Source organism: Perca fluviatilis, chromosome 13 (genome assembly GCF_010015445.1).
Source record: "Perca fluviatilis chromosome 13, GENO_Pfluv_1.0, whole genome shotgun sequence".
Taxonomy (NCBI): Eukaryota; Metazoa; Chordata; class Actinopteri; order Perciformes; family Percidae; genus Perca; species Perca fluviatilis.
This window is the reverse complement of record NC_053124.1, coordinates 8,113,460-8,140,025: the sequence shown is the minus strand read 5'-3', so window position 1 is coordinate 8,140,025 and position 26,566 is coordinate 8,113,460. Positions and strand designations below refer to the sequence as shown.

At 40.4% G+C, this 26,566-nt stretch overlaps 2 protein-coding genes across 2 annotated transcripts in view; one reads left to right on the top strand and one right to left on the bottom strand.

Annotated features, from left to right (window-relative positions):
• The window catches only part of fam135b (family with sequence similarity 135 member B), a 63,660-nt gene extending 37,354 nt beyond the window's left edge, over positions 1 to 26,306 (bottom strand). The window contains exons 1-3 of the mRNA XM_039820487.1: positions 26,141 to 26,306; positions 12,714 to 12,810; positions 7,215 to 7,294 (exon numbers count right to left, since the gene is read on the bottom strand). Of these exons, the coding sequence (XP_039676421.1) occupies positions 7,215 to 7,294; positions 12,714 to 12,790 (157 nt within the window). The 5' untranslated portion in view covers positions 12,791 to 12,810; positions 26,141 to 26,306. The remainder of the gene's footprint in view (positions 1 to 7,214; positions 7,295 to 12,713; positions 12,811 to 26,140) is intronic.
• The window catches only part of LOC120571509 (collagen alpha-3(IX) chain), an 80,281-nt gene that overhangs the window by 11,292 nt on the left and 42,423 nt on the right, over positions 1 to 26,566 (top strand). Inside the window, exons 4-5 of the mRNA XM_039820488.1 lie at positions 16,020 to 16,131; positions 16,525 to 16,688. The gene's annotated coding sequence lies outside the window, so the exon portion shown is untranslated. The remainder of the gene's footprint in view (positions 1 to 16,019; positions 16,132 to 16,524; positions 16,689 to 26,566) is intronic.

The following is a 26,566-nucleotide window of genomic DNA, read 5'->3' as shown; positions in this document are numbered from 1 at the left end:
TATTGTTTATTAAAAGGATGCCCATACGTCAGACTTATAAGATTAAAAAAAATCTCTCTTCACTTCAAATGTATAATGTATATAATAAATACTTATCCAAAACATTGACTTAACAAGAAAAAAAATTATGACAATAAGTCAAAATTCAGCATTATGAAATAATATAAAAAAAAAGAATATGAAGCAACTCCAGTTGCATTTCTCCACATCATCACCTGTATGACAGAGAATCCTCACAGACTTCACAGATACTGGTTTTCCGTAAATGTCAGTAGACCCTGACACCATATGTGTGCCAAAACTATTAAAATATTTATAATGTTTAATATTATGTCCACGCTCTTTTGGTTCCTGTTGGTTATAAATGCGATCAAAATACATTTCAGTGCTCCCCATTCATGTTTACAGTGAGTTAGACCAAGAGAAATACATCAAACCCACCACATGTTGGGTATACACTGCAGTTCTCACAGGAGTTGGTGGAGTTATCCCATCCTGCTCTTTAAAACCTGCTGAAATGCCCTTAAGCTTTAGCCACAGTAAATCTGTGCTGGAAATAATATGCTTACAGCTACCGGTGCTCTGCATGGGATGTGTGTGTGTGTGTGTGTGTGTGTGTGTGTGTGTGTGTGTGAGAGAGTGTGTGTCTGCTAGTCACTCCCTATAAGTAAAACACAAAACTCTTCAGGATGCTAACATGAGGGAGTATATTAGTCCGTGCAGTAGGAGACAACTTAAACAGCAATCCAATTCTCCCTGTTCACATTCCTGAATAAAAAAATCACTGTTTTTTTGTGCGTGAATCACAGTCATTAAATGCTTCAGTTGAGAGTCTGGCACACACAATTCATTTGTCTGAGGGGCTCAGACAATTGAAATGTCAAGCATACACTTTCACAGAGAACACGGTAAGGGATTATTTCCTGCGTCTGTGTATGGTGAATGTATTTCGTCCCGCTGGCTGGCCGGAGAGCTGGCTGGTGCATTTATTCTCAGCATTCTGCCTGGGAGGTGTACAGGCTTAATACATGACCTTGTGAAAGGAGCTGCAAAGGGATGGGAGGGGAGGAGAGGGCTGCAGCCTTCCAATTACAATATGAATGTGATGGATTGCAGTCATTGGATTAAATATACAGCTGGCTACATTGCTTTAGAACAGCTTTTGAATGCGACTTTGTTTATAGAGTTGACAACGGTTAAATATAGGATTGTAACACATGCATGGTATGGACTAGAGGACAACAGAAAGATATATTGCACACAGGTATGTAGTGGAGGGTGAATCTAATTAAGCTGCAATTTATCTTACCTAAGGTTGACGGCCATAAATCTATAACAAGAGTTCAACATTTTTTGAAGGGCTTATTTGCCTTCTTTCCATGTGTAAGATTAATCAAAATCAAGCTCAGCTTAGTTTAGCATGAAGACTGCAAGCAGTGGAAAACAGCTAGGTTTGTTCTGCCCAATGTGAAAAATAAATATGCCTACCAATAGGGCCGGGCGATAAGGAGAAAATCAGATATCACGATATTCTTGACCAAATACCTTGATATCGATATTGCGGCAATATTCTAGGGTTGACAATTACATCACTTTACTGTAATGCAGCCTTTAAAACCAGGAGTAAGACAACACTTATGTCATATCACGATATTACCATATCCAAAATCTAAGACGATATCTAGTCTCATATCACGATATCGATATAATATTGATATATTGCCCAGCCCTACCTACCAACACCTCTAAAGCTGACTTATTTAAGATGTATTTTGTTACACTGTCACTTCACCTGACTGTTGTAGTTACAGAGTGTAACACCATAAAATAAAAGAGAATTTATTTGCTGTTTATGTGTGTGTTGAACAAAAGATATACACTGTCTTAAAGGGGCTATATACAACATTAAGAGTCTGGGCAGGGATTGCCTACACATGGCTCTCACCGCTGATGTCACAATCAAACATCAAAATGGCTGCGCCTAGCATTTTGCGTTAGCATTTGCTCTAGCATGCATGCGCAGCTGGCCCAGCTACCAAAACAAAGAACAGAGAAGCTCGCTTTATGAAACAGCATTACTACCACTATATCTTTAAGTAGTTGTTTGCTGCTATATTAATGTTTGGAATGTTGTATATAACCCTTTAGAATAAACAGCTTTCGAACATGTTTTGCCATATAAAGATGAGAGGTGTGTTTTTTTCTGTTTCCCCCCTGCATCCAGGCTTTATGCTATGCTAGGCTAAATGCATCCTGTTTTACAACCAAAACCTTCATTCACTGATTTTTCTGGCAGCAAAAACTAGCTGCGAACACACAACTAAAATATTATCACCTTTATGGTGAACTTTTTTAGTTAAACGTTCCCGTTTACACTTCGAGGACATGGAGCAACATTTTCATTATTTTGGAGTCGTGTTTTTTGGCAGTGATGGCTTCTGACTCCCCGGTGATATCGCACACTGTTGACTTGGACTCGAAGATTTATGAAACTGAACTCGGAAGTTGGATGAAGTTTCTGACTACTTTTATGTTTAATATGCAGGACTCGAGTCCTCGAGTCCTGGACTCGTACTTGAGTGTGACTCGAGTCGCTATTCTCCGGACTCATTCCTCGACTATGACTCAACTTGGACTCTTCTTTGGCGACTCTGAGTGGGACTTGGACTTGAAGACTGGGGACTTGAGACTTTACACGGACTCGCAGTTGGTGACTTGAATACAACACTGGTTTCTGGCCACCTTATGAGTCCTATATTCGCTCTCCTATTAGCTCAGTTTTGGTCTACACCAACTCCTGAGGGACATATCTGTCTTTTTAGCATCTAAATACTCCTCTAAGTTCACCAGCTAGGGGCTAACTGTGTCTGTACTGTTTGGTGCTGGGCAGGTAGTATGCAGTTTTTTTTTTTTTTGGAGCCTTTACCCAGAAATGAGCTGCCTGATACGTCAGAAGAAAGCAAATAAGTGTATTTCACAAAATATTTAATTACTCAAGTAGTGTTGAGCTGAAGAGAATAAATGTGGCAAAGTTTCAATTATATCTTTTCATACTGGATATTTGCTTGAGCTGACTCACTCAAGGCCAGTTTCCTTGACATCAGGCTGAATAATTCAAAGAATGAGCTAAGATGATTGAATACATTAGGCTATATTATGTCAACTGAAGCAAATTTGTCTGTTCACACATACTCTATTAAAGCATATACAGTACTCCGTTTAACTGAAGCCTCCTCCAGCTGGACTTTGCTCTCCCTTCTTTTCCTCACCTGACATTATGTAAATCTGCACCTGCAGAATTCAACTCCTAAAAATAGACCATTGAGAGCAAGACTACCAAACTGCTATTTTTATCATTTCCATTGCAATCTATTAATATTTTGACTATTCAGGATTTGTCTCCATCCATGAACTAATGACGTAAAGGAAAATAGTTTTCCCTGCTTGTATTCCTCTCACTGTGTTTCTGGATAAAACACTCAAAATGACATGAATCACTGTCAAATAGCTCACGTTACTGTATTGTGTGAACTACATTTAACATTAGCTACATTTAATATTGTAGTGGCGTTTTCTTTCGAGGGGTACAAGTCTTCCACCAAAACAAGTTTCTTCCCGAGACTATTTTGCCGATCCACCGTCGCTGCGTCCGGAGCTTAGCCCCACCCAAGACAATCGTGATCTGTTTAAAGAAATGCAAACAATCCAGAGCGTTCCCCCCCCCAGATACATTCCTGTATCTGTGGTGTAGCCAGACTTTTTACATGCCTAAAACCAAAGCCCTAGCCTTAATACATTATAACCTCAAACTGAGCCTGAAATTATATGTGGGACCTAAATGTCCTCACAATCCAAAATGTCCTTACAAGGATAGTGGGCTGCACTGTCAGGAATTGGTCCTCACAAGTACATCTAAATCAGGCACACACACACACACACACACACACACACACACACACACACACACACACACACACACACACACACACACACACACACACACACACACACACACAGCGCTCCAGTCATGACAAGCTAAAAATAGCCGTTATTACTGTGAATCAGTATTGCCAGTAAAACGTCTTTCTGCATTGCCAGAGATCCAGATTTTACACTTGGGTAGGTTCAGAAATACCGTGTCACAACCTATGAATACAAAAGAGGACAAGAGGCGAGGTATCTGTTCTGATAGAAACCATCTGCAAGTAATTGTATTCAGGAATTAATGGATGTAGAATGCACAGAGCATGAAGTAAAGTGCTGTTTTTATTCCTGTTCGCCTCGTTGGTTGCATATTTAGTTGCTAGTTATCGACAGCATTTTATTTATTTAAGAAACAAACCTTTGACAAAAGGACCTTTTTTACAAGTGAAAATTATTCAATTTAAATGTTATGGCCACAAATGAACGTAGTTGTCTTTGAAGTAAGGACTTTTAAGATTAGCTGTTCTGTTGTGGTTTATGGTGCACTGCAAAAACATTCAGCTTCACGCCTGTTCTGTCATATTCTTAAGTCTTAAATCCCTCATTATTAGACGAGACAACCCAGTCTCACGGCAGTTCGTGAAATGGTCACGTAATTCAATCTATGGATTTGTGTACACGGACACGTTTATCTCGGGGTTTTTTTCGTGATATCAGCACGTTTTTTTTTAAACTAATGTATTTCAAAGGGAAGCATCTTTCGTGATCACAGCACGACAACAGCAGGACTGTCGGGTTTAGGAAAAGAAGAACGGAACGGTTGGGTTTTGGAAAAGAAGAACGCAACGGTTGGGTTTAGGAAAACAATAACGGGACGCGGGACAACAACGGGACGTTAGGGTTTAGGAAAAGAAGGAAGCGACGGTTGGGTTTAGGACACGTGACACGCGGGACACGATCCCCGATCCCCTGGGTGCAAGTCCTTTGTTGTTTGACCCATCCACCAACCCAACCAACCTCCCTACGTGGATTTTCGGGCTTTTCATACTACTAAAGAATTGTGCTGTGTTCACGAAAGATTCTTCCCATTGAAATACATTAGTTTAATATCACGGAAAACAAGATAAACGTGTCAGTGTACACAAATCAATAGATTAACGTGACTATTTCACGAACTGCCGTGAGACAGGGCTGGACAGCAGGAAAATGTTCCTTGTGGAGCACAGAAATTCCAATGGAGTCCTCTTAGTATAACAAAGTGCAAATATTTCGAGACAGCATAGAAAAAAGTTAAGCTCAATATGTATCAAGAAAATGACACTAGGTTTGAAAACTGAAATTGATTTACTTTCGAAACAAGTTCAATCATCTTGCCACCATTTGGCCTTGGAAGATATCAGAGACGCAAGATTTTCTGCAGAGCGTGTCAGTCTGTCTTTAACCCAATGACTCCACCAAATGTCTTAAATCACTGAAACAAGGTAAAGCCATAAAATCCCCACACGCCACTCTCTTTCTCTGGTGCATATCTTTGAAAGCTGGGACCATGGTTGGAACACACCAATAGATGAACTTACTGTTCACGGTTAATTGTTAAAACAATTTTTATTTTTATGCTAGGGCTTGTACCCACAATGAAAATTTAAAGTTTCTGGTCCATTCCAAGGTAAATCCATTGCAGCTCTGTCTCCTCATCTGTGGATTGCTTTATTTTAAGAAAAGCCTTTGTCATGTCTCTGATTGAAGTTCTTTTAAATCCACAGATGTCAGAAATACAGCCATGAGACATGAAGGAACGAATCTGTTTAGACGACTATAATCCAAAGAAGATTGTTACAGAATGATAGAGTGATTGATAGAGAATGTTCATATATTTCACATCCTCGTGATATGCTTACTAGTTCCAGGAAAGGCACAGAATAAGAGCACTTCCTGCACTACAGTACCATGTACTTTACCACAAAACGCCGCGACGGATTACTGTTTTCACGCAGACTTCAAACACAAGCATTAACAACACAATGTGTGTAATTGAGACGCAAACTGTGGTCATGAAACGATTCCGTGTGTCACTTGAGATTTTCTCACACTCAGTTCCCTTTGGATATGGACCACTGTGGATGTAAAGCAAACTGTACGGGACCGATGATCGAGATCAAGCTCGTATCATCCTTCGTCAATATTTGAGACCCAGAATGACATTCGATTAAATCAACTGTTGGCCAGTCAGTGTTAATAGTACTAAATAGTATTTATCTAGTATAGTATTTATTTATTATTTGTATATTTGAGTCAAACTACAGTCATATTAGAGTGTCTTTAACCTGAACACAAGTACAGTAGCAGGATGTATTACTACTAGTAGTAGTAGGAGTATATTTGATTGTACTTTTCTGGTTTCAAATGAGGACTTTTCTTTCACCACCCTAGAAACGTCTCTGGAAAAAAACAAAAAAAAACACCTGTATTCAAATTTAAACTGCTGTATTTCAAGTGCAGTACTTATCCCTGTATTTGTCCTTCTTTATTACATATAGTCTACATACTGTAACTGAATACATGGATCGATTACTGAATGGGCCCTCTGGGCAAAGGCCCAAGTGGTCAGGGTGTCCCCTGCGATCCAAAATGACCACAGAAAAATACAAAGAGACACAAAATGTCCATAAAGAGAAAGAAAAACAAAGATATGCAAAATATCCATAAAGAGAAAAAAAACTGCAAAATGACCACAAAATGACTACGAAATTACACAAAATGACTACAAAGAGATGCAAAATTACTACAAATGTCAGACACAAAAAAGACAACGAAGTGACACAAAATGAATACAAAATGAAAACAAAGATATTGAAATATGACTACAAGGCGATGCAAAATGACTACAAAAAGATGTGCAACACAACTACAAAGAGACAAAATGACCACAAAGAGACAGAAAATGATTACAAAGAGATGCTTTGTCTTGCTCGATGTTGGAGGGGTGGGGGCCTTGAACATGGCTGTGCCCAGAGGCCCATTGTCTCATAATCCATCCATGATTGAATATCAGTTGTGGCCTGTAAAAACCTTAAAAATCTCCAGTCTTAACACATAACTCATTTGCAGAATAAATGTATCAGCCCACGGGTTCAGCAAAAGTGCGATTACAGAGAACCAATATAGCAAATAGGGAGCTTATCTGCAGACGAGGATGAGGATAATGTTGTCTGACTGGTAAAGTCTATGCAATGCCTAAAAATATCATGTGTGAGTGTGTGTGGTGTAAACTCCACTTCCCCTTACAGTACCTGTATTGTCTTGTGTTGTCGCTATCAACCTGTGGGGCACTCGAGGCGAGACCTTTAGCCCTGCTCGTACCTGGTAGAACCTGTCGGAGAGGATGCAAACATACCAGTCACACTTAAAACTGCACTAAATAAATGTACATACTGTAGTCTCTAAATGGCCTGGGGGGGTATCAAGAAAATATATAATGTGAATAGTAAAATGTCCATGCTGGTGTTCACCATCAGGGGTAGATGCAGAGACTGTATAGGTGAAGCCAAAACATCTGGATCACCCCCTGGTGGCTGGCTGCACCATAAGTCATAAATCCCACCTTATCCATGTAAGCAGATCGGGATATGGACTAAACTAAAAAATCTAAGTACACATCAAATACATTTTTCCCAAAGATGGTTTCTGTCGTTTTAGGTAGTTCTGGTCACGCTGGTGTTTTTTTCAAGCATTCATTTTATAAGTTTGGTTTTATTAGTGATTTCCTTCACCTTCCGCTTTCTTTGTGTTGGCGTTCTAAACTCTGGTGGATTTCTGAGGACTATGGTTAGCTGCTCCTCAGATCTCTGCAGGGTAAATCCAGACAGCTAGCTAGACTATCTGTCCAATCTGAGTTTTCTGTTGCACAACTAAAACAACTTTTGAACGTACACATGTTCCACCAAAACAAGTTCCTTCCTGAAGCTATTTTGCAGAGGCACCGTTGCTCCGTCCGTCGCTTAGCGCCACCCAAGAAGACTGTGATTGGTTTAAAGAAATGGCAATAAACCAGGGCACATTCTCCCATCCCAGAATGCTGTGTGGACTAGCCAGACCCTCGTCCACCGCACTGTAGAGGAAGGTCTGGCAAAGCGAGACTATGTAAACCTATATCCTAATGTAATCACTGAGGCTGATTTTTCAGATATGCGTTTCTTGTTAAACGTGAGGAAATATGCCTTAACAAAAAAAACGTATTTGCTGACTAGGACAGATGTATTGGAGTGTCATGTCTAAATGGAATCCAGGATGCTCAGCATTGACAAGTGCAGTTCTTAAGCTTCATAAGTGCTCTTCATGGCATGGACGAGAAGTTACCAATGCCATTTTAAACAAAATATGAATCCATGACTTGTACAAATGTAGCTAAATAATTAAAGGATTACAGCACTTGATTATTAATAATGAAAAAGACATACTAATGTACCTATATTCAAAGGCTGTAAAGTATACTTCGCATGGTATCGGATGAGCACTGGTGCTAGAAATCTACAGTTCTGTCAAACATTACAGGTTGGATGAAAATGTATTGATCCCAGGAAAATGAGGCTATTAGCTTCAAAGTAATTTTAGTCACAAGAATGACGGATATCAGCACAGAGCTTTAAAATGGAAAACCGAATAGAATAGTCTTACCGACTAATATAAGGGTTATTGACATGCCAAAAAACATGTCTTTGGAAAGCTCACTTTGACAGTTTAAGTCAAAGCAGCTTTGTGTAAAGGCACATCCCCAGGGACCCATTTATGGAATGAAATAGGTCACTCAGTGGCCAAGAAGTGGTCAGAAACCTCTCTACTTCTACCTCTAACAGCACAGATGTACAGACTTGTGTGCTCAATGTTTAATTTTGCAAAACTGCATTATTATTTACTTTAGAGGCCCACATCTGAATTATTTTGTGGTAAATAGATGCTGGAGGAACTTTTTGTTTGCACAACAAAATAAATATATAAACAAAGAGATACAAAAAGACCACAGAGATGTGAAATGACCACAGACAGACAACAGACAACTAAAAAAGGGACGCAAAATGACCACAAAGACATGTAAAATAACTAAAGAGATGCACAATGACTACAAAGTGAGTTAAAAATGATTAGTAAGTGACATAAAATGACCACAAAGTGATGCAAAATGACTACAAAGAGAATCAAAATGACTACAAGTGATGTATGCTGTTATTTGTGTGCTCAATGTTTAATTTTCACTTAGTCTCGCTTTGCCAGATCTTCCTCCACAGCACGGCGCAGGAGGGTCTGGCTACACAGCATTCCGGGATGGGAGAAAAACGTGCTCTGGTTTATTGGCATTTCTTTAAACCAATCACAATCGTCTTGGGTGGCGCTAAGAGCCGGACGGAGCAACGGTGCCTCTGAAAAATAGTCTCAGGAAGGAAGTTGTTTTGGTGGAACATGTCGCGCAACAGAAAACTCAGATTGGACAGATAGTTTAGCTAGCTGTCTGGATTTACCCTGCAGAGATCTGAGGAGCAGGTGACCATAGTCCTCAGAAATCCACTGAAGTTAAGAATGCCAACACAAAGAAAGCGGAAGGTAACGGACATCCGGCCGAAAAGAGTGAAATCCGACGGAATTTCCGGTGGTGACGGAGCAATCCCGGAGGTGGAACGTCGTGGATATAGACTAATTTTCAATAAACTACTTTATAATTTTCTTTAGAAGGCACGCATCTGAAATACTTTGTCGCATATATACTTTTAGCACAATTAAACCAGAATAAATGACGAAGACGAAAATCAAGAGCTGGGCTCGTAATCCGAGTATCTGAAGCAATCTAAGACTCTAACTTTGCCAACATTAGTGAAAATGAAAAGGGTTATGCTTATCGCCTTCTTTCAAATCAAATGCAGATTTAATCTGTATTTTCAATGCAATCAGTGTACAACTGGGCCCTTCAAAGTGTACGGGTGCATGCCCCCCCCCCAGTCTGGCACAGAGATTTGTATTGATTTCAGTAATTACATTGCTGTGTGGTGAGATGCTCAGGTCCTGGAAAAACTAAATCGTTCTTATTCCGCAGTGCATCATCTTTATATTGGGGGATCCAGTTCTTCTGAGTGTCCACATCACATCTCTGCTGCTATCGGAAGTAACGTGGCAACCAGTAAAAACAAACATATTAGTGCACTCAGCTGAAGGGATTACCGTGATAAAGCTTAAACCCATCCTATTCGGAGAGGGAAAATCATTTTGATAAAGCTGGCATTTCATCTGACCAGATGAGAGGTTTTAATCTTCCTGCAGACGCAGCAGTGGTATAAACATGGCCCTTTTTATGTCATGGAATATTATAAAGACTCAACTGGAAAATAAATAAATAATTAGATTTTAGCTCTTTTATTTACACTCATTATTCTTCTTATTGGTACAGCCCATAATATATTTTAAATAGTTACTTCTTGTGTATGTTTGTACGTTGTAATGTTGTACTCAGGTTAGCGCTGGCCTACAGAAGCAGACGGAAAAGTTGTAATGCCTTCATTTTTGGGGCTGATTATTTAAAGCCCCAAAAATATTAGAACCTCCATTATGAAAAAAAAATCCACGATGCCTTTCACTGTAACGTTCAGGTTATGTGAAGAAAACACAGTCTCTCCAACAAAATGTGTTCCTTTTAGATAGTTTTAAAAGATTATTGTTTACGTGATTCTGGTTGTCTGGTTTGTTTTTCTAGGTGTGATCTTCTAGATCTACTAATTGATATTTATATAGAAATCAATACAATGAATTCATTCACAATTAATATATTCCAATATGTGGTTTAAAGGGAGCTTAACTTTGCCAAATCACACAAACTCCTCTAGAGTCAAAAGCAGAGATAGCAGCTTCTAAAATCTGCTAGCTAGTTACCTTTTAGCAGTTGCGCTTTAGTTGGTGTGTTTTTTGCTGCCTCATTTACTTATGTGGAACAACAAACTGAATTCCCAAGATCTCTCTAAACCTCTCTCTTCCCAAGACTCTATAAAAATTGATATTTTAAAATGACAGATAACAGCTAGAGTAAAATCTGTGAGCATATATTTAGCTTTAGCTAAGGCTAGCCCTCTCAGCAGCTAGCTTTCACTTGATGAAGCTCTCGGTTTTGTAGTTACTGAAAATTGAACACTATCACAGAAATCATACATTTTTTATGGTATAATATTTTTATATGGCAAGGTAGATGCCAAAAATCCAAAAAAATATACTGCGTTTTGCTTTTTAGGACAGGGGACTTAAACGTTTTTTAAGCCAAGGACCCCTTAACTGAAAGAGAGATGGAGCAGAGACCCCCTACTACATACATTGTATCAAATTAACTGGGCCTACAATGACGTGTAGGGTGGCCAAAAGCCTTTATACATACCTTTTTTGCATAAAATACTAATCTATTAAAATAGCCTAATAATTGTGTCTACCTTACCTATAGGCCAGTAAGCAGTGAGGATTTATATTATATGTCTGATTCATGGTAAGACTTTTTTAAGTTTTGAAAAAACTTTCAGAAATGAACAATAATTTGGTTGCGCCCTTGCATTAACTTGGAGGACCCCCTAGGGGTCCCGGACCCCCTGTTGACAATCTCTTTGTAGTTTTAGGGTAATCTGTTGTCTTAATGTTGATGACAGGCGCAGTCAACCCATGCTAAATTCATTAGACCCCATGATGTCCTGACATACATTTTCAGGGGATTATGGGTACTTTACAAAACATGCCTGACAACATAGAGCTCAGATGAAGGTTGTTCAACACAGTTTTTTCTTTCCAATGGAGTAAGTCAGTTTTACAGTGTAATCTATGGCCTAGGCCATAGGTACACAGGTGTTTTAAAAAAAACGTAACTATATGAATTGCTGAATTAAAAAAATATATTCTGTGAAAAAAGTCGACTTGGTGTGATAATCACCGGAAGATCTAGCGGCGATGTCCCTCGCCTTGCAAAACTCTGTTCGTTACGGGAAACGACAACAAACTTTGAGCTAGAAGCTACATGCGGGAAAATGGCATGTTTTGAAGAAAATTTGCTTGCTTGGTTCTTTCCGGGGAATAACTTTGTTAAGATTAACAAAGAATAGATTTAATGTTATGGCATTTACTATCTAACAGGGACGTTTTGGGACCGATTGTAGCAGGATTGCTGTTGACAAAGTACACACGGCGATACAACGGTAGGAGCAACCGTTTCAATGTATCCAGCTAATTTAAACGTTACAGTATTGTGTGAACAGTTAACTACTTTTAATATTGTATGTGACGTTTTTTTTGTTGCAGGGTGCAAATGTTTCAACTAAACAAGTTCCTTCCTGAGACTATTTAACAGGACCAGCGTCGCTGCATCCAGAGCTTAGCGGCGCCTACGTGAATGTGATTGGTTTAAAAGAAATGCAAACAACCCAGAGCATTTTTTTCTCCTAACCTGGAATGGATGTGTTGAGGAGCCAGACCTTAACTCACTGTATTACTGTGCACTTACTGTAGCACTGTGGAGATATGTCCGGCAATGCGAGACTAGGTATCCTACACATTTAAGTGTTGAATTCAGGTTAATGTGTAAATATTCAGTTAAGGTACTAAAACAAAACAAAAAAAGAATAAAAAAACACTTTATCACAATTAATAAAATGCGTGGATCCTTTGTCAGCAACATGAATAGGCACTGTGAGTTTGCGGAGTTGCCAGCTGTGAAGCCAGCCAGGTAATCTGATATCATGACTCTGGAAATGTGATTTGTGCAGAGATAAATTGCTTACCCCCTTTGAAAGAGATCCACATTGTGAAACTTGTGCAACTCTACAGAAAACTCCAGTGTTCCCTGTACTTCAGACATGGTATAATCCCACTCATCACCTGTCAAAAGAGAGGAAGCACAGCAAATATGACGTATTAGACAAATAAGCAGAATCCACAGTGAAAGATGAGACAAATGAAGACATTTCTAAAACTAGCTCACACTGTTATTTTCAGTTTGCCGAGGTGATATGACTCATATAGTCCAGTGTGGAGAGCCGACTCTATAAGACAGACCGAAAAATGAGCACCAAACCATGCAGCTGCTCTCTTTGTTGTATCCGTCTTAGTAAGGGAGATTGTGAGCTGACTTTAATTCAGCTTCTATTCCTATCAATGCCAGCACTTCAGTACAGTATCATTATTACCTGTATAATAAGTAGGATTAGATCTAGATACTGTATAGTTCTGCTGCTTTAATATATTACTATTTAATTAAATATCAAATAGCTGCAAAACTGGTGATTAAATGTTGTAATTATGATTTTAATGTTTTAATTCAAAGGCCTCATGTATCCCAGAGCTTTCTTCGTGTTTTGGGCGTATTCAAGATTTAGTGTGCCATTATTTTTTTTTAAATGCTTTTTCAGAGACTCGACTAGACGAATATGAAAGTCTGAGGAAACGAAGGTCTCCTTATCCTGTTTAACACGAACATTTGTGACATTAAATGTATGTTTGATGTGGCACACAAAGTTTGCGTTGTAGATTCCCATTTACACAAGCAAAAGAATGATGTGTCAACCACAATTTCGTTTGCCTGTTGCTGGTATTTCTTCTTGCTGTGCGCTTTTACTTAAGTTTACCCGAAAACCTCCTTTGTGATCACACAGAACTGATGCCCATTATCTTTTTAACCCTTGTGTTGTCCTTCGGGTCCCAGTGACCCGAAGGACAACACAAGGATTATGTACTTCCGTTTACTTTGTTGAGAATTGCTCTCTAAACAAGGGTTAATACAGCACCTTAGTTCTTGTTTGTACAGCATTTTGGTCAGCTTAAACTGTGTTTAAATGTGTTCTAGAAATAAACTTTACTTACTTACTTTAAAAGAAACAGGGTTTAGAGAGCAATTCTCAACAAAGTAAACGGAAGTACATAATCCTTGTGTTGTCCTTCGGGTCACTGGGACCCGAAGGACAACACAAGGGTTAAAGGAGATGTCTAAACACATAACGACTAACTAAACTGCGGACATTTTTTTCATTGTAGTTAGCAATGACCAAAATGACTAGGGGTGGGAGTCGCAGGGTACCTCACGATGAGACACGATACACTATACATGGCTCACGATACCAATAATATCATGATACAGCAGTTCAGCGATAATCAATATCCAATCCTCTAATGACGCATCTCGATATCGGCCTAACTACAAATACAAAATGCCTGTGAAAAGGTTAAGTGCAGGTTTTCTCTCTTTATTCACTGCCAAGTCCAAACTGTTAGAAAACGGCACAATTCTGCAGCTCCAGTTTTTCAGTCTGTAAATTAAACTTGCAGAACTAGAGAGCAACTATGGGTCCAGACTGTGGGCTTAAACGTGGCTGGGGCATCTGTTATTTTCCTTAGACCGCTGTCCGCCATCACGTTGAAAACCTCTCCCATCTCGTTGAAAATCTCTTCCTCTTCGGCTAGTTAACTAAATGTTCAAGTTTCCTTTTATTCATGTGTCGAGGAGCCTTGAAGTAGCGACGCTCGGAGCAGGGAACTCTATTAAGAGCGCCTTATATTAATATTTGGCGCCAGCGTAATCGATTCTCGTATCGCACGGACGACGATATTTTGCTGTATCGATATTTTGTCCCATCCCTGAAAACGACTGTTATCTGTAGCCAAAGACATAAATACAGGCCTAAACATGGTCATTACCTGAACTCATTTAGCCAACTGCAGGCAAATACTCAATGTGCCTCAATGCATCAGACCATTGAAAATGGATGTTTACTAAAAAAAAAAGAAAAAAAAAAGGGGGGGGGGAGAAAAGAAAAAAAAAAAAAAAAAAAAATTTTAAAAACAAAAAACCGGGGATAGAATTTTGGTGTTATATTCTAGGGTTGACAATTGGTGCTTTAACAAAATATCTTCACACTTAGATTTTAGATAAATAATCATCAGTAATGTGGACATAATGTCTAAGTGGGGAAAAGGCAAATAATAGAACAGTCTGGTAAGTTCACTTTACTGTAATGCAGCCTTTAAAACCAGGAAAAGACAACACTTATGTCATATCACCATATTACCATATCCAAAATCTAAGACGATATCTAGTCTCATATCACGATATCGATATAATATCGATATATTGCCCAGCCCTAATCAACGTATCCAAGGCTAGCTGAAGCTCATTACACATCCACGTGAGCAGTGTTTTCCATTAGCGGCACGTCCAAACACCAACCATTTAATTTGACTTTAAATCCTCTAACCATTAAACATAGACGTGGGCTTATACATATATTCTGCAGTATTCACAGAAAGTGCAGTGGAAGCTGAGACAGTAAATTGAGCTGCAACCAAACAAAAGGACATAAAACCCTGACACTGTTTAGAGTAAATTGTCTCAAATAACCCCTCATTGAATGCTTTGGAACATAATCCTTGCATGTGTGCTGCATGTGGGTAGTGTTCCTGTAAGCGTTGTAAAGAAGGACATGGGGAGTCATAACCAGAAAGGAAGGTGCACACTCAAGTAGAGTTGTTGAAATGAATCAAATAATCGATGCATCGAATCGTGGACATGGACGACGCTGCATCGATAATCGGCAGGCTCATAATCGATTGTTTCTGTTTACAATTTAATGTAGGCCTAACAACCTTTCTGTTTACATATTCTGTTATGTTTTGCACATTCAGGAAGGGCCATGTGCTCAGTGCTGTAGTTTTATGTATCCAATTTATTTAGTATTAGAGCACTGCAGAATGTTTTGTTTTTGAAGCTTGAAAAGCTATGAATTAAATATCCTACATGGCTTTAATAGAAAAATGTATTTGACCCATCGTGATGCATCGTGAGGCATCGAGATATCGAATCGAATTGAATCGCTGACTTGATAATCATAATCAAATCGAATCGGGAGATCAGTGAAGATTCACACCTCTACACACACGTGCATCTTCACTTGTGCATTACGCCCAGTCCTTAGCTAATGCTGGCCCCAGAGGATATTTGGCTGGATTTTGGGTCCGGTTCGCCCCTCCAGACAGTTGTTCATGATTTGAGGCTGGTCTGAACTGATTATCTGACAGACATCATTTTAATGTTACAGACTGGATCGGAGTCTTCCCCCGATTTCTGACTTGAAATCCTACAGTGTGAAAGGAACAGCGATGGATTATTGAGCAAAAACACACAATAGTCAATGAGAGCCAGCTGATCGGGTAAGCATCACCGACTGAATGTTGCTTACTTGTGTAGAACAGAAACATGGCTGCCAGAGAACTTATAGAACCATTAAAAGAAAGAAGTTAATTTATAAAGGATGATAATGTAGAGCAAGCCGGTCATCATTGCGAATTAGAACCCCGACATGGAATCAGTCTGTAGGGGTTCAATTTGCAATAATGACCAGCGCGCTACATTACATTCGCTCGCTACATTATTACACACCGTTCGGGACGGTTAACTTTACAGCCAATGAGCACGGCCCTCCAGGTCGCCCAAGTGAGTGTGCTAACCATGAAGCTAACTAATTCTCTGTTTGCACTGTTGCTATTAGCAATATTAGCTAAAAATGATTGTATTGATTGATTTTCTATTGTCTCCCGAGCCAGGTGGACAGAAGAAGAGGAGGACAAGCTTGTGAGACATAGCACACACAAATGCAACCATCTGACGACGACAGTCCACCTCCATGTTTTTTTTCTTTTCTTCTGAAGTCACATATGATCCTGCAAGTTTTTGTGAGATCCCAAGTCCCTGGAATCGGCACTTTAGCGTAAGTGTGTGTGGTCCTGAGTCTTGACTGAATCGTCTGGTGTGTGTGCACTATTACCATTAAAATATTAGCAAACTGTTAAACCTGTCGTTATATCTGTGGTCTCTCCCACATTTTTTTAAATCAGTTTGAAAATCCTCTTGTGTGCACCAGACATTAGCTGCCTGAAAAAACATGACGCAGTTTCAGTCCACTTTCTTTAAGGAGTGAAGATGGATCTAGACAGGCTGGTTTTATTTCACCAGAGGTCAGACACTGGGGTATTGCAAGACGTTAAATGGCTGCGACTAAAATGCAAAAGCTACTGCCAATTACGGTTAACTCCAGCATACAGATATCCATTGAGTACCACCAGTCTTCCTACCCTGGCCTGTAGCTAGCTAGCTAATTAAGCTAACATGAGCCCCAATAGTTGCATACCTCTCAAGTCTCACGCATTGGGCGTGAGCAGTGCTTAATTTGTAAAGTGGGAGGTCCCGGAGCGCAGAGGGGGGGTGGATCCGGCGACTCAAAACGGGGGTTGGAGGTAACGGAACAAAAATTAAAAATGACACAGCCTAGTAGCTTCTCTGACTAAAAAAACCTAAACAACGCTGTGTGTTCAGGGCAATGTTTATTTTTATTTCAGAACACGCACCGCATCGGTGTGAAATGTAAAAAAGAATTTAAAAAAAAATACACTGCAACAATCGTTTTCACAAGCAGCAATTATCCATCGGACTATTAAATGAACCAAAAAACCCACCGTGGTCTCCACATTCTTGATCGGCATCCGATTGGCCAGCGTATTTGAACAAGTTAAGCAAACTTGGTTGTCTTTTTGACATTTTTCCCCTGAGTGAAATGAGGCTATAACAGCAATCTCAAGCAGCACAAGCGCTTGTGTCACTAGAAGTGCAGCGCCGCGCTGTTGAAGTGTCTCCCCCCCCTCCGTCCCTCTCCCCCCTCCGTCCTACCCTGAAAATTCACCTCAAAACGCATCGAAAATGCAAACACAAGATTTTTATGGAACTTCAATGGGGAATAAAGACTAACAAAACATATAACAACATTGAACACTACACAAACAGTAGTTTATTTTTTTTTTCATTTACCAGGATAACGCCCATCAAGGTGCGCCGGTATTTTTTAAACAGTGGAACAGGTAGAGGAATCAAGTGAGTTCCCCACAGAGTTCAGAAGGCCCTGCCACGCACCAGCTGAGCGAGTGCGGATTTCAAGTTGCGGCTTTCGTCGCTGTTTGTGACTTTGCCTAAGATTGAGTGACAAGTGTACTCCATGGATGTATTAAGAGAACGGTGTACTCGCCCTGTTGTTTATCTGGTTGCCATGACTTCGCGAGTGATGACGTCCTGTCACTGTTCCAGTTGAGGGGAGAGAGAGCGGATGACAGTTTGCTTGAGTTCAGTAGAGCACACGGCTCTGTAGAGTCGTGTAATTATGACTTTATATACCACATGTACATAGCGGAAACCCTGTTGTGCGTCTGCCCTATTTCTGATACTGTGGTGGCAGAAATCAACATAGAGGAAACACTGGGTAGCTTTTGCGCCTATTATTATTGTTATTATTATTATAGCTACATGTTGAATCGGCTGCAGGGCTACTATGACAGTTTTATATTTTTATAAAGATACCCATTTTATAATAGGCCTACCCATAATACTTTTATAACAGTACCCATAATCATTTGGAATATTTTTAGTTTTTTCTTTCCTTTTATTTTTGTGAAAACCTTTGGCCTAGGCTATTTCATTATATTTTATCCAGACAATGCATAGTATCAAGTATTGAACACACACACACACACACACACACACACACACACACACACACACACACACACACACACACATACACACACACACACACAGTGGCGTCGGACTGGTGGGAAAAAGGGGACTGAGTACCCAGGGCCCTCATGTGAGGAGGGCCCCAAAAGATGCTAGAATTAATAGCTGTGGATGCAGGGAGGGGCCCATAGAAAATGCCTTTCTAGAGGGCCCAGAATTTTTAGCTACGCCCCTGCGCGCACACACACACACACACACACACACACACACACACACACACACACACACACACAAAGAAATGCTGAATTAAATAAGCATTTTATTTGTACGAATTTATGTGTCATTTATCAGATCAGACCCCCGTCCCCACCCAAACCCCTGCCGCCAAAATCTCACTCTGAACTCTGTTCAAAACTTGAGAGCCCTGTAGTTGGTTGATAATTGTATTCCCTTGTCCCTTCCTTACCAACACCAGAATGTAATTTGTGCAAATAGGCTGCGTCCAAGGTGTCTCAGTTGGCAGTAAAACATCCTCCTCCCCCTCGCTTATGCTAATAAGATACTATACGTATCTTGCCAAGTGTAGAGAAAGAAGGGCCAGTAAATCTTCAGTAAAACCTGAACATCTGCCTTACAAAGCCAGCAGTGTAGAGGACAATTAAAAAGGTGACCATGTCCATGTAAAGCAAGCAAGCATTGAAGCAGTGCCGAGACACATCGTAACCTTCTCTAATGTAGTACACTACACTGCTACAAATGGCCCAAAGAGACAAGAAATGGCTTTTTTTTTTCTCTTGCTGACTCGGCATGTTGTGCCACATTGACACACTCGCAACACTTGGAGCTCCGTAAGCTTTGTGCGTGTCAAGGCCCAGACACACGCACCAGACGTTCGACCCTCGGCAGAAAAGGCAGTTGGACTGATTAGTCTCGCCGAGTTGGTCAAAAAAGCGCATTGGAACAGCAGGCGGCGCTAATCTGTGTTGTCGCCCAAAAATGAAAACTGGCAGCTGATTCAAAGACAGGCTGTCGTGGCGGCTTGTTCAGAATACGATCTCATATTGTACTAAAATAGTTCACTGAAACGTGTTTCTGAAAACATTATAGTGAGAAATAGGCCATGCAGTTGCTGAATCGGTCTTCATTTCAGATCGACAAAGGTCAGTTTGAAAGATTTTCGTCAGATTTTGAGAGACTCTAGTCACGCTCATTCCGCTCTCCGTTTCCGGGTTAGCACTCGGAAAATCAAGTAAATCAGATGGGTCATTTGAGCCGGCAGTGCCCGCCCCGCCGATTTTACATGTCAAATCGGCCAAAATGAAGGACGACGGCCCCTCGGATGGACGACGGCATGGAACACACTGAACAGACTCGAGTCACTGACCTCACCAGACTGTCCGAGGGCCGATTATCGGCTCGGTGTGTAGTAGGCTTCAGGTTGACCACAGATGACGGTGGTCATCATATTGCCGTGAGTCAATTATTGGCAATTTAGCGTGAGACTGCGAGACACTGGAGTTTGTACAGCTTGTGATTTCTTAGCCCAAGATGCTTCACTGCTTCCCTAATTCACTGAGTTGGAAGCCTACATCCTAGTTATCTGTTATCTGCTGTCTCAGAGGTTTAAAACAGGAGCTGCTCACTGCTCCAAGAATGTGTTCGCTAGGCAGTAGGGAGTAAAATGAACACAGTGTACTAAATAGAAGCTCACAGTCCAGGGGCTTAGGACTTAATATGCTTTATTTCCCACCAAAACAATCTACAGTATATGGCTGGAGGATGCAGACTATATACGCATCAATAAGTTCATCAAATTAGGGCGTCACACTCTGACAGCTTCAAAGGCATACAGCTGTCATACATCTACGTTTCCCTTGATGACGATGATGATCATTATGATGATGATGATACAACTCATCAACTCAATGCATTGTCATGAACGGGTTCGTGTGATATCGTACGAAAACCAATGCTCACCAATTCGTATGATATCCTACATGACAATTAAGTTGAGTCTTTACGGTTGAATTTAGCCGAGAAAAGACTGTGACTGTGAGCCAGGTACAGGGCACCGCAAGGTGACGGTACTTTCAGGGGCTGTTGCAGTTGAGTTTAGCTGCCAAAAGGTGACCGTAATGCGGCGAGGCACCAAAACGACTAGTTAAGATAAGAAAAAAGATTGTGGTTTGTATTAAAACACTGGCCCCCATAAGTAGTACTCCCGGGACACGAACATGCGTTTCCTGGGTGAAAGTTTTTTTTTTTTTTTAAGCTCGAAAGCCCTGTGTTTTATGACCCACCTATCCGACCCAATCTCCTCCCTACACAGACCGGAGCAGTCTAGTACAGCAGCAGTCACTGTGCTGCATACAGCAAGAAATACATGGAATACATATGAATTACAGGTTGTTTCTTTTCGTAGCTATATGTACGAATGGTTTATGAGAACAGCCTTATCGACTGCAGCATACGCCAATGTCTTTAATGGGCAATGTGGGGTTACTCCGATTTTCATATTGTGAAGAAATCCAATGAAAAGACTTACACTACTAACAATGTGTTAGTAGTTTCTGTGTAAGACCTCCCTGTGGCACACAGCCCTTAGCTAATCCTTGTCTTCTAAAGATGTACAGTTTGTAAAAAATGTTTACTAAATCCCAAATGTATTGGTTTTTTATAAAGGCTTAGGGCTACTCTGACTATACTTGTTGAATGATACATTCTTTGTTGGTTTTTGTCTTTTCATTCATTTGTTGAAAACGAAAGACATAGAATATTGGCAGCCTTATCCAAGCAGCATCTTACAGATAGAAACCTTTTTTAGGCTGATACCAGCAGGCCTATTTTTAGACTATTTCAACCAGGATCCAATGTTTCCCCACCTGGATTTTACAGGGCTTTGAAAAAGAATGTATGCCTTTGTGTTGGTGTAAAGTATAGAGTGATAACACTTTATATTACATGTCTGTTATTTCATGATCATTTCCTAATCATTTTCAAGGAATTTCCTGGAGATAACTATTTAATCAATTAAATGGCAAATGGAGATAGTGTTTAGTAAGGTGTACTGAATTAATAATAAGCTGTTTTTTTTTTTTAAGAATTCCCTTGAAATAAATGCCCCATTTACATAAATCAGCAGAAAATAGAATTAAACGTTTTTTTTTTCTTTCCTGCTTTTTAAAGTTATAACTCCTAAGATTTTCATTAAATCAAAACCTATTTTTGATACTATTTATGACTGATGTTTTTTTAACAGTAGCCTTTCAATTTACATTTTGTAATACCTTTCTAAAAAGTGGGGTTGGAATCACCAGAGGCCCCACGATACGATACTTATGTCAAGATATGATATTTTTGCAATTTTACACATATTGCACATATCTGCGATATACTGCAATTCGTAACCTTTTTCCAACTTCAAATTGTGTCCCCAAAGCCAAACTTTGTCAACATCTGTTTTGTCTTCAGTAGAAATGTCTCTGGTTCGTTCATCTCACATATAATAATGAAAGATCGATATTTGGCGTCCGTGTGTCGATACAGTATTGCCACGGAAAATATCGCGATACTACGCTGCATCGATTTCCCCTTCACTTACCTACACCATGCATTTGTTGGGCTGCACTGTAAACAGATAAATCATATGCTTTTCTATGTGCTTAAAGCAAATTAGCTGCTCAACGAGTGTTTGCTGCACCCAGAATTCTGGAACCTATACTATTAAACCACAGTTAAAGGACCATTTCGGCGCAAAATGAACCTAGGAGTTAATAACATATGTGTACCGAGTCGAACATTCTCTGGGATATGTTTTCATGCTAACTGAATGCGTCTCTAGCTTTAAACAAGCTACCGCAAACCGGTTGTTAGCTGCTAGCTTTCGGGGCAGAGGGTAAATTGCTATTTCATACCACTAACAAGGCTCAAAATAGCACCACACTTCAACTGTAGCATAATCAGGGTCCCTACATGTAAACCGAAGCCCTGAGAACTTTGTAAGTATACAGACAGTTTAATAAAAAGATAGATTATAAAGACAGTAGCGTTCATGTTTACATGCAGGCGCCATCTTGGAAAAGTCATGAGCAGTTTGTGATTCGACTGCTCATGACTGTTTTCCAAGATGGCGCCCGCATGTAAACATGAACGCTACTGTCTTTCTAAACTATCTTTTTAATAAACTGTCTGTACACTTACAAAGTTCTCAATGCTTCGGTTTACATGTAGGGTCCCTCATTATGCTACCGTTGAAGTTGTGGTATAGATATAGTATTTACCCTCTGCCAAAACTAACCACCAGTTTGCTGTAGCTTGTTTAAAGCTAGAGACGCATTCGATTAGCATGAAAACATGTCCCAGAGAACGTTCGACTCGGTACACATATGTTATTAAACCCTAGATTCATTTTGCGCCGGAATTGTCCTTTAACAATTCCACCAGTACGGGGGGGACACCAAATCAACCAGTTTTGAAATCATTTAAAAGGACTTTAAATCAACTTTAACTCTTTATCTATTTCCTTAAAGCTGTAACTAGCTTGTTTCTGAGCTGTGTGCCTTTCTCAGACTGCAGTTGGCATGAAAGACTGCCGAGCAATTTAGTTACATAGAAAACCTACTACTCATGTGGCAGTTCAATCAATTGATCAATAAAAGTAATTTTTACCTAATAAGGGATTTCCTGAGCCCTGCTAACCTTTCTATTGTCGACAAATCCCAGTTAAAATGCATTATGTGCACAGATAGCTGCACAGTGCTGCTGTCCCACACAGATCTGCACAACCTGTAGCCTAGCTAATGCTAAGAATTCTCTGCTTGTGCATTTTCATAAACTATCTTTCTGATTTTCTACTTGTGGCAAATCATTAAACGCTAATCATTACAAAATAGCCATCTGGTGTCTGTATATTATTTAATACAGGCACTGGCTTTTTTGGAGGGCCAGAGTTTGCAGTTATTCATCCACACAAAAAAACTAAGACTCCAGGCTGCCCTTAAAGGGTAACTTCAGAATATTTCAACCTGGACCCTATTTTCCCAGGTTTTTGTGTCTTAGTGACACTGTCAATTACCGTCTACTAAAAGTGCTGTTTTCGCCACTGACATGCTCAGATAATTATTCTAAGTGTCTGACAACGTTATTGAAAGGATCCCTACAGAGATAGATCCTTTTGTTAAAGAGTAAGATCATTTTTATTTAACCAGAAACACTATCGCCAAACCCACCAGACCCTACCCACAGTGGTGGAACTTGTTGGAACGGTGGGAAGATGAATAAAGATGACTTTTGATACATTTGTTTTGTTTCTGTCGACTTTGAATAAAGTGTTTTACGATTTAAAATTACATTTTTTTTTAAATGGAGTCTGGTGGGTTTTGCGATAGCGATTTGGGGGCTGCTTCATGTTAAACAAAAAGGATCTTACTCTTTAACAAAAAGGTCGACCTCGGTAGGGATACTTTCCATAATGTTGTCAGGCACTTAGAATAACAATATGACCTTGTCAGTGGCAAAACAAGCACTTTTAGTGGACGTAAACTGAAGGTGCACAGTTGCCCATTAACGTTACATCTTGCAGCTTGTTTCGCAGCTGCCGACTACAGCGGTCTTGCTTAATACTGGGCCAATTTCAAAAACTGTTGTTCCTATCAGTCACTAAGACACAAAAACATGGGGAAATAGATTGAAAAATATCTGAGTTACCCTTTAAGCTGCCCTCCTCCCTTTTCAGCCGCACCTGGTGGTGTCAGAACAGTTGGCAATGCAGACTGACATCTGCTGTCTCAATTTGGGGAGGACGAAGAAGAGGCAACATGTTCATAGTGACCGAATGTGGAATGAGCAGATTTTTGCAGGCTACGTAGGCGTAGGTGTCATTGTAACACTGAGAGTCATTGTGTGCCACGACTGGGAGCTGCTGTATGTGTGCACAGCTCAAAGAGCAGGAAATTAATCTCAGGCAGTATTCCATTCATTAACATCTAACTCTTTCTCTGGAGAACACAATAACAGAAACAGGACTATCACCGAAATTAAGGGAGACGTGACCAGTGGCTTAGAGCATCCCCTTGGAGCTAAAGAAATGAAAGGAAATAATGCAATGCTGGGAATGTCTGTCCAGGTTATGAAGTATTTCAAGGATATTAAGATAAGTCAAATCAAAGCGGCAATATTTCTTTTTCGCGATGTCTTATTTAATGGGAAAGGAATTTGCACACTGGATATGTGGGGACAGAGTGCCCTTTGGATGAAAAGCACTGAGCCAGCAATCATGTGAGGGGAATAATCTAGCATTAGCTAAAACCCTCCGTGATTCTGTATTAGGCTCTTTGTTGTCAAAATTACAAAGCCAAATCCCTGCAAAGGCAAGAAAAGAAAGCGGGACCAAGTGGAGTTATCAAGTTAAATGAGTCAGAGTAGACTTTGAGAGGATGTGAACGGCATCTGTGCTATCTCCACATGAGATTCTCTTATGATCAAAGAGCTTTTATTAAATGCAACAAAAAAAACAAAGACATCCTACATCCACTACATCACAAGTCTTTTGTAGTGTTTGGAGAGCTGCTGGAGCGTGCCATCTGCACTCAAAGTCCATTTAAACAGACTCCCCACGTATCCACAACTCTGATTCACTGTCCATTGGTGTGCGTGCGAACCAAGTGCGCGGTGTGTGTGCGAGCTACGTGCTCTTTAAAGAATTGGTCCGAAAGTATGAAGGACATCACCACTTGTTCAGCTTTGAAATAACACACTCTAGCACCCAAACATGGTCTTGTGGTTTTTCTGCTCCGAATGTTTACATCAGTCACACCAGGGGCCTGAAGTCGTGCTACATTTACAGTGTGAACAGCCTTGTCAACCGTGATTCGTTTAACCCTGCGTCGTCGTTCTGCTGCCGCTGCTCTTCTCCTTTCGTAGCCCGCTGTGATGACGACCCTGCATTGTTTCCCATTCTGCTTTGTTCGTTTTCAGACAGCGTGTGGGACAGTTTCAGACCACAGCATCTGTGAAAGACCGATAATGAACTGTAGGCTGCCACTGTACCGTGGAGCAGCTTTGACAAACACCCTCGCTCGCCTTGAAGATGCAGAAACTGCACAGGCACACAGCATAGTTTGTCACTCTAAATTCAAATACTGCATTCATTCAGATCTTTTTTTTTTATTATTATTATTTGTATTAATACCTTTATTTTGAAAGGCTCAGCCTATTTGATTAAACCGGTCCTTTCTGCTTTGTTAACTTAACTCAGTGCGGAGTGTTGTTGTCTGTTTGCACAAGCACACATGCCCAGTAACACATACAGTAGGCTACAATAATCAGACAAAGACCCAGAAATGCAGCAATAAAGAAGCATGATGTGCTATGTGTTAAGCTTAATCCCCACCCCCCATTAGACTCTGTTTCCTATAAAAAAAAATAAAAAACCCATCCTCATTCAGCCTGACAGCGCTCTAACCAACCAGCAGCTACAGTGTAGCAGCTTTCTCTGCTGTAGGCTGTAATGTAAAACAACGAGCTCCTCTCGTGTTCAACACACACACACACACACACACACACACGCATGCATGCAGACAACAGCCAGCCCAACTAAAGCAGAAGGAGGGTGTCACATCATGTAGAATAAAAAATAAAATAAAAAAAAAAACGCCTCACCTTAGCAGTGATGAAGCGTAGATATCCGCAGAGGGGTTCGGCTCCGGGATTTTACGGAGTAATCCGCTGTTTGCGGAAGGATGCGCGGTTCGCAATGTTTATACCGCCACTACTCCTGCTGCTGCTGCTGCTGTTGCCATGGTTATTCATCCAGAGCCTGTATGTTCTGCAGTCTCCCCACCCTCCGCCCCCTCCTCTTGCTCGCTCTCTCTCTCTCTCTCTCTCTCTCTCTCTCTCTCTCTCAATTCTCCCCAGTCTCTTACTCTCCCGACGGCGATTTTAATTTGGGGAAGTGCGGCGCAGTCTGTCGGCGGAATCTGGATGTCCCGGTCCGCCCGGCGTTTTGCACACAAAACAGACTGTGGGTATAGGTTCATAAGGGGAATATTAATAGTCGGCACCCAGTCTGTGTGTGTGTGTGTGTGT